The sequence below is a fragment of the Coenobita brevimanus genome, chromosome 99, assembly GCF_032717465.1.
Source record: "Coenobita brevimanus isolate Jiangsu-jjx chromosome 99, ASM3271746v2, whole genome shotgun sequence".
NCBI lineage: Eukaryota > Metazoa > Arthropoda > Malacostraca > Decapoda > Coenobitidae > Coenobita > Coenobita brevimanus.
In genome coordinates this window covers 8121900-8134484 of record NC_137052.1, presented here as the reverse complement: position 1 = coordinate 8134484, position 12585 = coordinate 8121900, and the positions used below count along the sequence as shown (strand labels likewise).

The following is a 12585-nucleotide window of genomic DNA, read 5'->3' as shown; positions in this document are numbered from 1 at the left end:
TACTGATTTCTTCCTGTCTTCTCACCTCCCTCCTTCTCCCAGCCATTCCCCAGCCACTTATACTCCCATTACTTCCATCCTCTATGTTTAACAATTCCTTAAAGTGTTCTCTCCATCTGCTCACTTTTTCTCCCTTCTCCACTAGTAATCTACCATTTTCATCTTTCACTCCCCTGCTAACGTCACTGCCACCCTTTCTTACTCTCTTCAAGTCCAACCAGAACATTTTCTTACAGTCCCTCCACTTTACACTCAAATTCCTTCCAAATTCCTCATCCACTCTCTTCTTACTGACTCTTTCTAATCTTTTCACCTCTCTCTTCCTTTCTACATGTAACTCTCTCTTCCGCCTCTCAACTTCTTCCACGCCCCTGTTTCTCATCCATTCATTTTATGCTTTCTCATTTTGTGCCACAGCCTGTCTCACCTCTTCATTCCACCACGCTGTTCCTTGCACCCCCCCTCCGTCTTCTCTTCACCCCACACACCACATCACATGGTGCACATATTTTTACTGTGAATATCCTACACACACCTTCCACATCATATCTGTGGTCGGTCCGGCCATCCATCATCCACTCACTTAGTGTAGCGGTACTATATTTCAGAGAAGCTCTACACTGAGATGTAAGACAAATTATTTCCGGTAAACCAGGAAATCTATTAATACGTTGGATGGTAACCTTATAATCTATAAACACATGCTCCCTACGTGTCAAAAAGTGGGTTGGCGGAGGGTTAGTGTCCCTCCCCGGAAAAACGTAACTAAAAATACAAACAAGAAGCCTCGAACCATGCCTGACCAACAGGTGACGACCAAGGACCGAACACAGGACATGGTACCGATGGCAACATAAAATGTTAAATACGCGATTGACGATCCATCCACGCGATTGATGAGCTGAAAGGGAAAGAGATTGTCAAGATGATTGAAGGTGCAAAAGCTGACATACGTGGCTTACCTGAGACTAAATAGAAGGGTGAGATTGTGAGAGTCGGAGAATGGATGGGGTATATTCACCGTAGTATGTGAGAAAGACAGGACAAAAGAGGGAGTATGTATGCTGTGTGCAAGAGACGGAAGGAAAATATAAGACAGTATGGATCAGTATGTTCAAGGATTGTGTGGGTAAGACTGAATGTAGGGTTACAAACGTGGGCGATTGTGTGTGTGTATGCGCCAAAGCAACATCGTGCAAGCAGAGTGAAGGAAAAGTTCTGGGCGAGTGTGGAAGCGTGCATGGAAAGTTTGAAAGGAATGAGAGTGTTTTTGTCTAGGGATATCAATAGAAAAGTAGGGGATATGATGGTGGATGAAGTGGTTTACACGTGGAGTGTGCCTGCAGAAGTGGATGAGAACGGCAGTGCCCTAATGGACGTTTGTTAGGGGAAGGGGTTGGTGATAGCCAGTACCCTCTATGGGCACGAAATGATCAACAGGTATACTTGGCGTGTGATGACGAGGGTGGATGATGAACTGAATGAACGGAAGGTAATGACTGATTATGGGTGTGTGGATGATAGAATGAGAAAATATGTAATCGATGCACGACCATACAGAGGTTGGGGGGGGGTGGACTTTCACCACCACTTGGTGGTGGTGAAAGTCAAGGTTCAATAGGAGGAGGAAAGGACAAGGAGAAGTAATCAATGCAAGGATAGTAGAAGGGTTGCAAGAGGATGAAGAAAAGGCAGCATATATGAGGGACATGAAGGAGCAATGGGGTAAAAATGATTTGGAGCAGATGAGGGAGGTGGAAGGTTTGTGCAAGATATTCACAGAAGAACTCTGTGCAGAATGTGAGGTGGTGTGTGGGATGAAGAGAAGACGAAAGTGGGTGCAAGAAACAGCACGGTGGAATGAAGAGATAAGACAAACTGTAGTGCAAAAAAAGAAAGCCTATAGTGAGCGGATGGGAAGCAGAGGCATGGAGGACGTTCAGAGACAGAAAAGAGTTCTATGTAGAGGGGAAGAGAGACGTGAAAAGATTAATACGAGAAAGAAATAAGATAGTAGATGAAGAATTTGGGAGGAATATCAGTGTAAAATGAAGGAAATGTAAGTAATGTTCTGGAAACAGTTAAAGAGAGTTAGACAGGATGAGAAAGAAATTAGAAGGGGAATGAAAAATAAAAATGGTATATTGCTAGTGCAGAAGGGAGAAAAAATGAGCAAATATAGAGAACACTTTAAGGAACTGTTAAACATAAAGAATGAAAGGAATGCAAGTATAAGTAGCTGGGGAATGGCTGGTAGAAGCACGGAGATGAGAAGGTAGGAAGAGATCAGTAGGATGAAAGTAGTGGAAGCAATGAAAAAGGTCAAAATGGGGAAAACCACAGCAATTGATGGGGTGTGTGGTAAAATGCTGAAGCATGGGGGAGACAGTAGTAGAATGGATATGGAGGATGTGCAGATTGGCCTGGGACAAAGGTAAAGCCTCGGGGGATTGGAAGTCTGGTATAATTTGTTTTCCTGTAAAAAGGAAAAATGGAAAAAGAAAATAGGGGCATTTCTCTTCTGAGTGTAATGCGAAAACTATATTCTAGGACGCTTATTGACAGAGTCAAAGAATTGATAGAGGAATTAGTTGGAGTAGAATAGGGAGGTTTTAGGAAGGGAGGAGGTGTGGATCAGATATTCTTAGGTCTTTAGTGTAAATGTTTCTAAATAAGGAAAAGAAGTCGTATGCAGCCTTCATGGATTTGGAAAATAATATGATGGAGTGGACAGAATACGAATGTAAAAACTATTAAGAATATACCTCACCCTGCCCTAGCGTGGGAAGGAAAGTCAGGATGATGATGATGATGATGATGATGATGATGGTGATGATGAATGAGAATATAATTATGGAGTAAATGGGATGTTGTTGAATGTATTGAAGAATATGTACGAGGATACTAAGGCTGCAGTGCGTATGGATAGTGAACTGGGTGAATTTTTCTATGGTATATGAAAAAGTAGGATTAGAGCAGGGATGTGTCATGTCTCCATCGCTGTTCAGTCTGAATATGAATGGGGTTATAAAAAAGATACAGGGTAGGGCAGTTTATGTTGAAGTGGCCCTAATGAGAGAGGGCAGCGTTTCGAATCATCATGTACTGTTGTTTGCAGACGATACTATATTGTTATGTGAAAACAAAGGGGAACTGCAAAGCTTGGTGAATGGGTTAATGAGTGTGTGTATGAAACGGAATCTAAAGGTGATTGTAGGGAAGAATACAGTAACTGTCTTTGAGAGAATTGAAGTCACTAAATATACAGTGAGGTTGGATGAAGAGAAAATGGAAAATGTGAGTCCATTTAAGTACTTCGGTAATGTGTTGAGAAAAGATGAAAGTTTGGATGGCGAAGTGTTTGAAAGGGTACAGCAAGGAATAAAGGTTGTTGGTTCTTTGAAAGCAGTGGTAAGAATTTGAGGAGTGAGGATGGAAGTAAAAAATCGCTGAATGATAGTATTGTCATACCAACTCTGACGTATGGAAGTGAACCACAGACCACGTTGGAAGGATACAAGCCTGGAGTGAGGGCAGTGGAAATGAGTTATTTGAGAGAAGCATGTGGAGTTATATGGAGAGACAGGCTGGCAAATGAGGAAGTGGAGGAGCATTGTGGTGTGGTTGCTGATGTGATAGTAAGAGTTAGAAGAATTTCACTGAGGCTATTTGGCTATGTGGTGAGCATGGAGAATGAGAAACTAACCAGGAGACTGTATGTGAGTGAGGTGGAGGGGGGGGAGGGCAAGATAGAAGGGGTGGCCTAGGATGAGATGGGGGGACGGAATGGAGAGGTATATGAGATACGTGGGTTTGACCTGGGAAGAGGGCAGTAAACTGACATGGGACAGGGTGACATGGAGGCAATTTGTTTGTGGCCACCCTTTACGGGATTAAGGCATCTGGCACTAGAGACAGACATCATATCTGATGTAGTCTTTTTAGAACCGACGTTGGGTCTTCTTCAAGAGTATATATGCATGTTTGTTCAGTGTATATAGTGGATTAAATCTCCTAATCTCCTTCGCATTTGGATCATTATAACCAAGTTGGATATTGATGTGGTTAGGGAACAAACAGTCGTGAGCCATAGTTTCTGCTCATCCTTCATTCCTACCACTGGGCTGAGGACAGTCGTAGCCAGGGGTTGTTTCGCCTGAGAACTTGCTGTCCAGTGATAGGGTGATAGTTCAAAGCTAGGCTGCACGAGGAACAGTTCACGATAATATTGTTACTCATACAGTCTAGAAAAGCATCGAACTAAGAACAAAAAGTTCAGAGATAGACTGTACGAGGAACACTTCACGATAACATTGTTACTCACACAGTCTATAAAAGATTCCAACTGCAAACGGCAAGTTTTTCTATGATCTACACCCCTGACTACAACGTCGGCTTAGAGGTTGAATAAAAGCAAAATTGTGACTTTTAAAATTGGTCTTGAGTCTCGTCTTCACGGCAGTGTATACTGCAGACACTTTTCATTTCAGCACATGAGAAAGAAGGCATGCATGAGGTGGTCAGCGTGTGGACAGTGTTGCAGGTGCTGAGGCTGGTCAGGGAAGAGCTGGCACTTCTGAGAGAACAACACACCAGGCTCCAACAGACAACATCCCTTCTTGAGCAGAAACAAGCCATCTTACAAGACAACCAAACAAGTATTAAGGAAGCACAAGCCATCTTACAAGACAACCAAACAAGTATGAAGGGAGCACAAGACGTCTTGGAGGAAAATGTTGCCACACTGCAGCACAACCAAACCAATTGTCTTCAGATACAAGACACGGTTGCAGGGCTGGAGAAAAACGTATCCAAACTACAAAAAACACAAGGTTGGTATTATCCCTTGGTGAACACTGACATCAGTTTGTTTATATTTACAAACGTACCTCCTCAACAGGCAATGAATAGTTATAACGGTAGTAATACAGACATACAAGTTGCTTGATCTGAGAACAAACTGGGGGAGCTAAATCTGGGCTGGGTGGGTGGAAAGGAGCGGATGGGATGGGCTGGGAAGGTGGTGGGTGGGCTGGGGTATATACACCCTTGTGATGGGATTAGATGAAAGTGGGTGGAGCTAGAGTAATGCATCTTGACAAACAAGAAGAAAATGGCCATTAATCACTTTCATGTACGTTCATTAAAAAATAATCATACACATGTTGAACTATTTTATTCAAAACTGCCAACTGCTGTTACTGGCACAGGAACTTTTGTGCACGATGGCCAAATGTTTCTCGTACACACTGCAATTACACGGACCTGGGAGGCAGCTGGGCGGTGGTGTCAGACTTACTGGGGTGGCGACCTGGCACATCCCACCGGGAACGTTCACCACTTCATAGAGAAAGTCGTTGACCATGTCCCAAGTAAGGATGTGACGGCATATTTAACTAACCTAACACAGCCCAACCTAACTTATCCCATCCTAACATAACATAATCTAACCTTATCTAAGGCAATCAGTGGCTGAGTGGGAGGAGGAAATAGTGGTAATAGTGATGATGATGATGATGTACTGTAAGTGGGAAGTACAGTGATGATGATGATGATGATGATGATGATGATGATGATGATGATGATGATGTACTGTAAGTGGGAAGTACAGTGATGATGATGATGATGATGATGATTATACTGTAAGTGGGAAGTAAAGTGATGATGATGATGATGATGATGATGATGATGATGTACTGTTGGTGGGAAGTAGAGTGATGATGATGATGATGATAATGATGATAATGATGATGATCATGATAATGATGATTAAATTGTATGTGGGAAGTAGAGTGCTGCTGCTGCTGATGATGGTGATGATGATAATGATGATGATACTGTAAGTGGGAAGTAGAGTGATGGTGATAGTGATGATATTGATGATGATCCTGTAAGTGGAAAGAAGATTGATGATGATGGTAATGATGATGATGCGTCTGTACGTCGGATGTAAAGCTATAATAATGATGATGAATAGAATATAGTGATGATGATAATATTGATGATGATGTTGATGATAATGATGATGAGTAGAACGCAGAGTGATGATAATGATGATGATGTTAATATTTAGCAGAAGCCACAGCTAAAATAATATTCAAGTATTTTGAAGTGTTGTATGGTTATATTCCAACATTTGAAAAACCATTTTGTTCTATAACACTTCCGTCACAAATGAATAATAAAGGCGTTAGGATTTAATATTCATGTTTTTGTGTGTTTACCTCCTGCCGCCGCCTCTCGCACAAGCCACAGCTCCAATTAAACACTGATACTTATATTTTAATGTGATTCGTTCGATAGAGAGAGAGAGAGAGAGAGAGAGAGAGATACCGGTATTCGAAATTTACCCGTTTTCTGCTTATAACTTCTACCACAGGGGTGGTGGCGGGAAAACGTGTGATTTGCAAGAGTTCAAACCGAACTAATTACACACACACACACACACACACACACACACACACACACACACACACATTTTCGTGGCTGGAAATAGGTTTCCAGATATTTACGGCAGGATATTTTAGGCGTTAACCTACCCAGACTCCCTCACCCTAACCTGGCAATCAAATGGAAGACCTACACTATGCATGGGCCCAAGATTAACTGGGGGGCCACGCCCCCAGTACCCCCCAACGCCTTGAATTCAATTCACACAGTACATAAGTGGTCATGGCTAACCGTCGTGAAATCAAATTTTGAAATTCAAAATATTTAAAAGGGCAAGTTTTTGGCGCGTGCAGAAGGCCGCTAGAGGGACGGCGGGTGGAGGTGAGAGGCGGCGGGAGGAGGTAATGGCACGAAAATTTGAATATTAAATGTTAACTCCTTTATTATTAATTTGCGACGAATGTGTTAGAGAACAAAAGTGTTTGCAAATGTTACGATACAACAATACAGCACTTGACAATACTTGAATTGCAGTTGTGGCTTCTGCTGAATATTATCCGATGATGGTGATGATGATGATGATGATGATGATGATGATGATGATGATGATGATGATGATGATGATGAGTGGTAGGTAGAGAAATGATGATGATGATGAGGAGGAGGAGTGGAAGGTAGAACGATGATGATGATGATGATGAGTGGTAGTAGAGCGATGATGATGTGAAGATGATGATGATGATGATGATTGTTAAGTAGTGCGATGATGATGATGATGATGATGATGCTGATGATGATGATATTTGGTAAGTAGTGCGATGATGATGATGATGATGATGATGATGATGATGATGATGATGGTGATGATGATGATGATGATGATGATGATGATGATGATGATGATGATGATGATGATGATGATGATGATGATGATGATGATGATGGTGATGATGATGATGATGATGATGATGATAATGATGATGATGATGATGATGATAATGATGATGATGATGATGATGATGATGATGATACCCTTGTTGTCTTTCATTCAGAACCAACGCCAGAAAAACAGAACAGTGTTGTTGGGCAGGAATAGGAAGTAGGGTTATGATGACGATGGTGATGATAATGATGGGATAACAATGACGATAATAGTAATGATTAGGCTGTTGATGATGACTTACTATTCATGTCTTCTTTCCTGCAGTAGGGACACACCTGTGGCTGGGTGGGAATGACCGTGAGCAGGAGGGCCGGTGGGTGTGGCCTGATGGTACGGTCTTGGATGATAAGCTTCCTTGGTACAGAGGTAACCCCGACAACTGGGGCAGCGGTAACCTCGACAACTGGGCATCAGGACAAGACTGTTTGAGACTCAATATACGTTATGATGGGATAGGACAAATGAGGGATACCAGCTGTTCTTATTTAATTAATTTCGTGTGCGGACGTTCAGTATAAAGGTCGTATGCTTAACCTTAAACTGCTACATGGAGTGCATACCCCTAATTTTTGACGGTCATTAATGGAACGGCTGTGGTTATTACGTATGGTCAGCCTGCATCCCATACTACGGAATGCAGTCAGCAACCATATAGGAAGGCCAAACATGTTCCATCATATACTTCAGAAATTATCGCAAAAAATAGGGAGTGATCATTCCACTTTATACGGCCATAAGTTCATTCCACACATCAGTGACAGTATTTGTTAAACTATACTCCGTCTCGTGTCTGGAGACTCAGTGTAATTTTCAGTTATCCATTAGTTATAATAAACAGTCAGCATTAAATAAATCCAATGGGAACATTCTTTTTAATTTTCACCCATACAATAATGTGAGTAAGTGTGGACAATCAGTGTTTTGTTTTTACTATTTCAAGTCACTGGGTTGTTGTGGACGCAAATTTCCGTTCTGTATACCCTTTTTGCTCTGCTGAGTTTGATTTACCCATGGTCATCACCCTTCCATTATTTTCTTTATTTTTTTCTCTCTTTAACCTAATCTATCCTAACTGAACGGAACATAGCAGAGTAACGGGTCTAACAAACTAAGCTAACGTGACAGTAAAAAACAAATCTAACCAAACCTAGACTTTCCTGCACAAGAAAAAGTGCAAAAATAAAACAGAAAACGGAAATTACGGTCCTGGACATACCCTTCGACAATGCTACCCCTCCAGCTTCATCCTTCAACCCACTCCTCCTCCAACTCTTCCTCCAACAATTTTTTCCTTCAACCACCTTCTCCTTTAAGTAAATCCCACTCCCACACCCCCTGCAGCTTTGCCTCCAACCAGCAGCTTCTCCAGCCAACTCTTCCTTCACTCTGTGTCACCCTCGAACCTATACTCCTGCGTATTCCCATCTTCATCCAGCTTTTCATCTCTCTCTCTCTCTCTCTCTCTCTCTCTCTCTCTCTCACACACACACACACACACACACACACACACACACACACACATCCTGCATATCTTCATCTAGCTTTTCATCTCTCTCTCTCTCTCTCTCTCTCTCTCTCTCTCTCTCTCTCACACACACACACACACACACACACACACACACACACACACACACACACACACACACCTGCATATCTATGTATGCAATAGTGAACAGACACCGGTGTATTATGTGCATGAACCCCTTCACTCCGAGGACATCATCTATATTCTACTGTTTCTGCTGCCAGACGATTTTATTCAGCTGACGGAAGGGATTGGATACAGCCTTCACCAGCCTCTTCAGTACGAGGGGCTTTGTTAAGTGAAAAAATCGTCGGGAAGTAGGAAGAACAAGGCAGACAATACGTGATGGGATTCAAGGGGTTAAGCCAACTAACCCCCTTCAGTACGGTGACATCTTGTTTACAGTTTATTCTTGCTGGCTCCAGACGATTTTATTTACCTCAGCAAAGACCTCACACAATGAAAGGGTTAATGAAGCCTATGTGTAACTCTTCCACGTCCACCTAAGCTGAACAAAATCGTCTGCAGGCAGCAAGAATAAGGTAAAAGAACCGTCATCGGAGTGAAGAGGTTAACCCCTTCAGTGCCATGACGTAGCTATTTTATTCTTGCTATGTACAGACGATTTTATTCAGCTGAGGAAATACTTATCGAACTGTGATGGTTACAACACAACCTTCATGAGCTCCTTCACTGCTGTGCTGCCCCCCTCTCCCACGCTGAATACAATCCTCCGGCAGCAGCAGAGATAAAAAGGGAATCTATTTCACACCAACATAAATATATAGGAAAAAAAAGTCATATAATACCTCAAATAAAAAAGAAAACATCCGAGCACTTTAACCCCTTGAGAATAATGTCATCTTCATATTTTGTTTTGTTACTCAGCGTAAGATTGAGCGTCAGTCTTGAAGGGGCTGATGGAGGCGATCCAACCCTTCCCTTTCGTAAAGTCTCTCCTGATTTGAGTAAAATCATTTGAAGCCTTCAAGAACACAATAAAAAAAAAAAAAATAGGACACAGGACTGAAGGAGTTACTCGGTTGGCTCCTTTGACGTATTATATATTTCATGCTGCCACCAGTGGATTATACTCAGCTGGTGATAGGCTTTGTGGACTGGAAGGGTCACATATAGCTTTTATTTACCCTTCACTACAAGATGTCTCTGGGTCACATACAGCTTTTATTTACCCTTCACTACAAGATGTCTCTGGGTCACATACAGCTTTTATTTACCCTTCACTACAAGATGTCTCTGGGTCACATACAGCTTTTATTTACCCTTCAATACAAGATGTCTCTGGGTCACATACAGCTTTTATTTACCCTTCACTACAAGATGTCTCTGGGTCACATACAGCTTTTATTTACCCTTCACTACAAGATGTCTCTGGGTCACATACAGCTTTTATTTACCCTTCACTACAAGATGTCTCTGGGTCACATACAGCTTTTATTTACCCTTCACTACAAGATGTCTCTGGGTCACATACAGCTTTTATTTACCCTTCACTACAAGATGTCTCTGGGTCACATACAGCTTTTATTTACCCTTCACTACAAGATGTCTCTGGGTCACATACAGCTTTTATTTACCCTTCACTACAAGATGTCTCTGGGTCACACACAGCTTTTATTTACCCTTCACTACAAGATGTCTCTGGGTCACATACAGCTTTTATTTACCCTTCACTACAAGATGTCTCTGGGTCACATACAGCTTTTATTTACCCTTCACTACAAGATGTCTCTGGGTCACATACAGCTTTTATTTACCCTTCACTACAAGATGTCTCTGGGTCACATACAGCTTTTATTTACCCTTCACTACAAGATGTCTCTGGGTCACATACAGCTTTTATTTACCCTTCACTACAAGACGTCTCTGGGTCACATACAGCTTTTATTTACCCTTCACTACAAGATGTCTCTGGGTCACATACAGCTTTTATTTACCCTTCACTACAAGATGTCTCTGGGTCACATACAGCTTTTATTTACCCTTCACTACAAGATGTCTCTGGGTCACATACAGCTTCCACTTGTCCTTCACTACAAGAACAAAGGTACAAATCACGTCAGGGTAGTGAAAGAGTTCAACATTTTACATCCTAACATTACGAACCAAACATGTGGAAAACTGCCATTTGTGTCTTTTAATATATACGCCCATTCCCATGATCATGATGATGATGCTTGAAGTAATGACGACGACGACTAAGAAGACCATGATGATGATGGTGATGATGATGATGATGATGATGATGATGACGATGAGGAGAAGGAAGGCATTAATGATGATGATGATGATCATGATCAAGATGATGATGCTTGAAGTAATGACGGTGTTGTGGAAAGCATGTAGAGCTGCTGCATTGTGTTTATGGCAATGAGCTGCAAAAGGGAGAAAATCTGGACCAAGTAGTAGTTGTTATAACCATAGTATTATCAGGACGAGAACCCGGTGGACTGCTGCCAATCCACAGTCTTCCATTTGGAGGATAGGGAGGTGGCTGTGGGACGTTTATATAACAGACAGCTTCACCGCCCGATGCTATCAGTGTCACTACGTGAAGGCTTCCATCTCCATCACCTAAGCGTTACCTACACGAAGTATAAACAACTCTTTCAGTCATAGGACAATTTGAGAGAGAGAGAGAGAGAGAGAGAGAGAGAGAGAGAGAGAGAGAGAGAGAGAGAGAGAGAGAGAGAGAGAGAGAGAGAGAGAGAGAGAGAGAGAGAGAGAATTTCAACTAGGAGTTCCATTTGTCCTTCATTGACCTCCTCGCTACGGGATGCTTTTCAGAGCTTAATTAATTTCCTGATAACACGAACAATGCGATATAGTTGAGAAATAAAACAAGTGAATTAGGTAATGGCCTTGTTTGTATTAGTCCTGCTCTCTGGACCCCACCTCACCCATCCATAGGTGGGAAAAGAGGTGGGAATGATGATGATGACAATGGTGATGACGATGATGATAATGATGATGATGATGATGATGATGATGATGATGATAATGATGATAATGATAATGATGATGATGATGATGATGATGATGATAATGATAATGATGATGATGATGATGATGATACACCGGGAAGTACTCTTGTAGCGGAGGGGTTAAGGAGCACCACGTCCAACCGCTCCAGGTCCGTCAGTCTCTCCTAATGTAAACAAAAAATCGTCCGGAGTCAGCAAGAAGGGGATGCAGACTACGCGAATGGCAATGAAGTTGGGAAAATGGCATGGACGACAAAAAGGACTGTCTTTTGATATCTTGGCAACACTGACAGCAACAGGCTTGTGCAAGAATTATCTATCGATCTCTCTATCAGATTATCTAACTTTTTATTAATAGACACATCAAAGTGGAGAGGTTGCACTATAACAACTAGACAAAATTCGGTACAAAGCTGCTAGAATTATTAATAATCCTGCTCTTGCAAATAAACTACAGTACCTCCCCTACAGATAAGAAGCAATGTTGCCTCCCTTGCATTATTTTACAGATACTTTTATGGCAAATGCTCGGACGAAGTTGCATCCATTGTGCCACCCCTCCATGCCTTCCCCTGTGCTACACGGGCATCTGGTAGCGCTCATGACTGGACCGTCACACTGCCATATTGCAGAACTTCTGCCTGTCAGAAATCTTTTATTCCCCAAACTGCATTTCTCTGCATCCCGCTTCCCCAGCTGTTTTCCCCCAGACTTCAACCAAC

General features: G+C 42.1%; 1 protein-coding gene across 1 annotated transcript in view; it reads left to right on the top strand.

The window, feature by feature from the left end:
- The window catches only part of LOC145414409 (uncharacterized), a 13450-nt gene extending 5259 nt beyond the window's left edge, over positions 1-8191 (top strand). The window contains exons 3-5 of the mRNA XM_080283945.1: positions 4491-4832; positions 5211-5372; positions 7598-8191. Coding sequence (XP_080140071.1) covers positions 4491-4832; positions 5211-5372; positions 7598-7851 — 758 coding nt within the window. The 3' untranslated portion in view covers positions 7852-8191. The remainder of the gene's footprint in view (positions 1-4490; positions 4833-5210; positions 5373-7597) is intronic.
- Positions 8192-12585: the final 4394 nt, after the last annotated feature.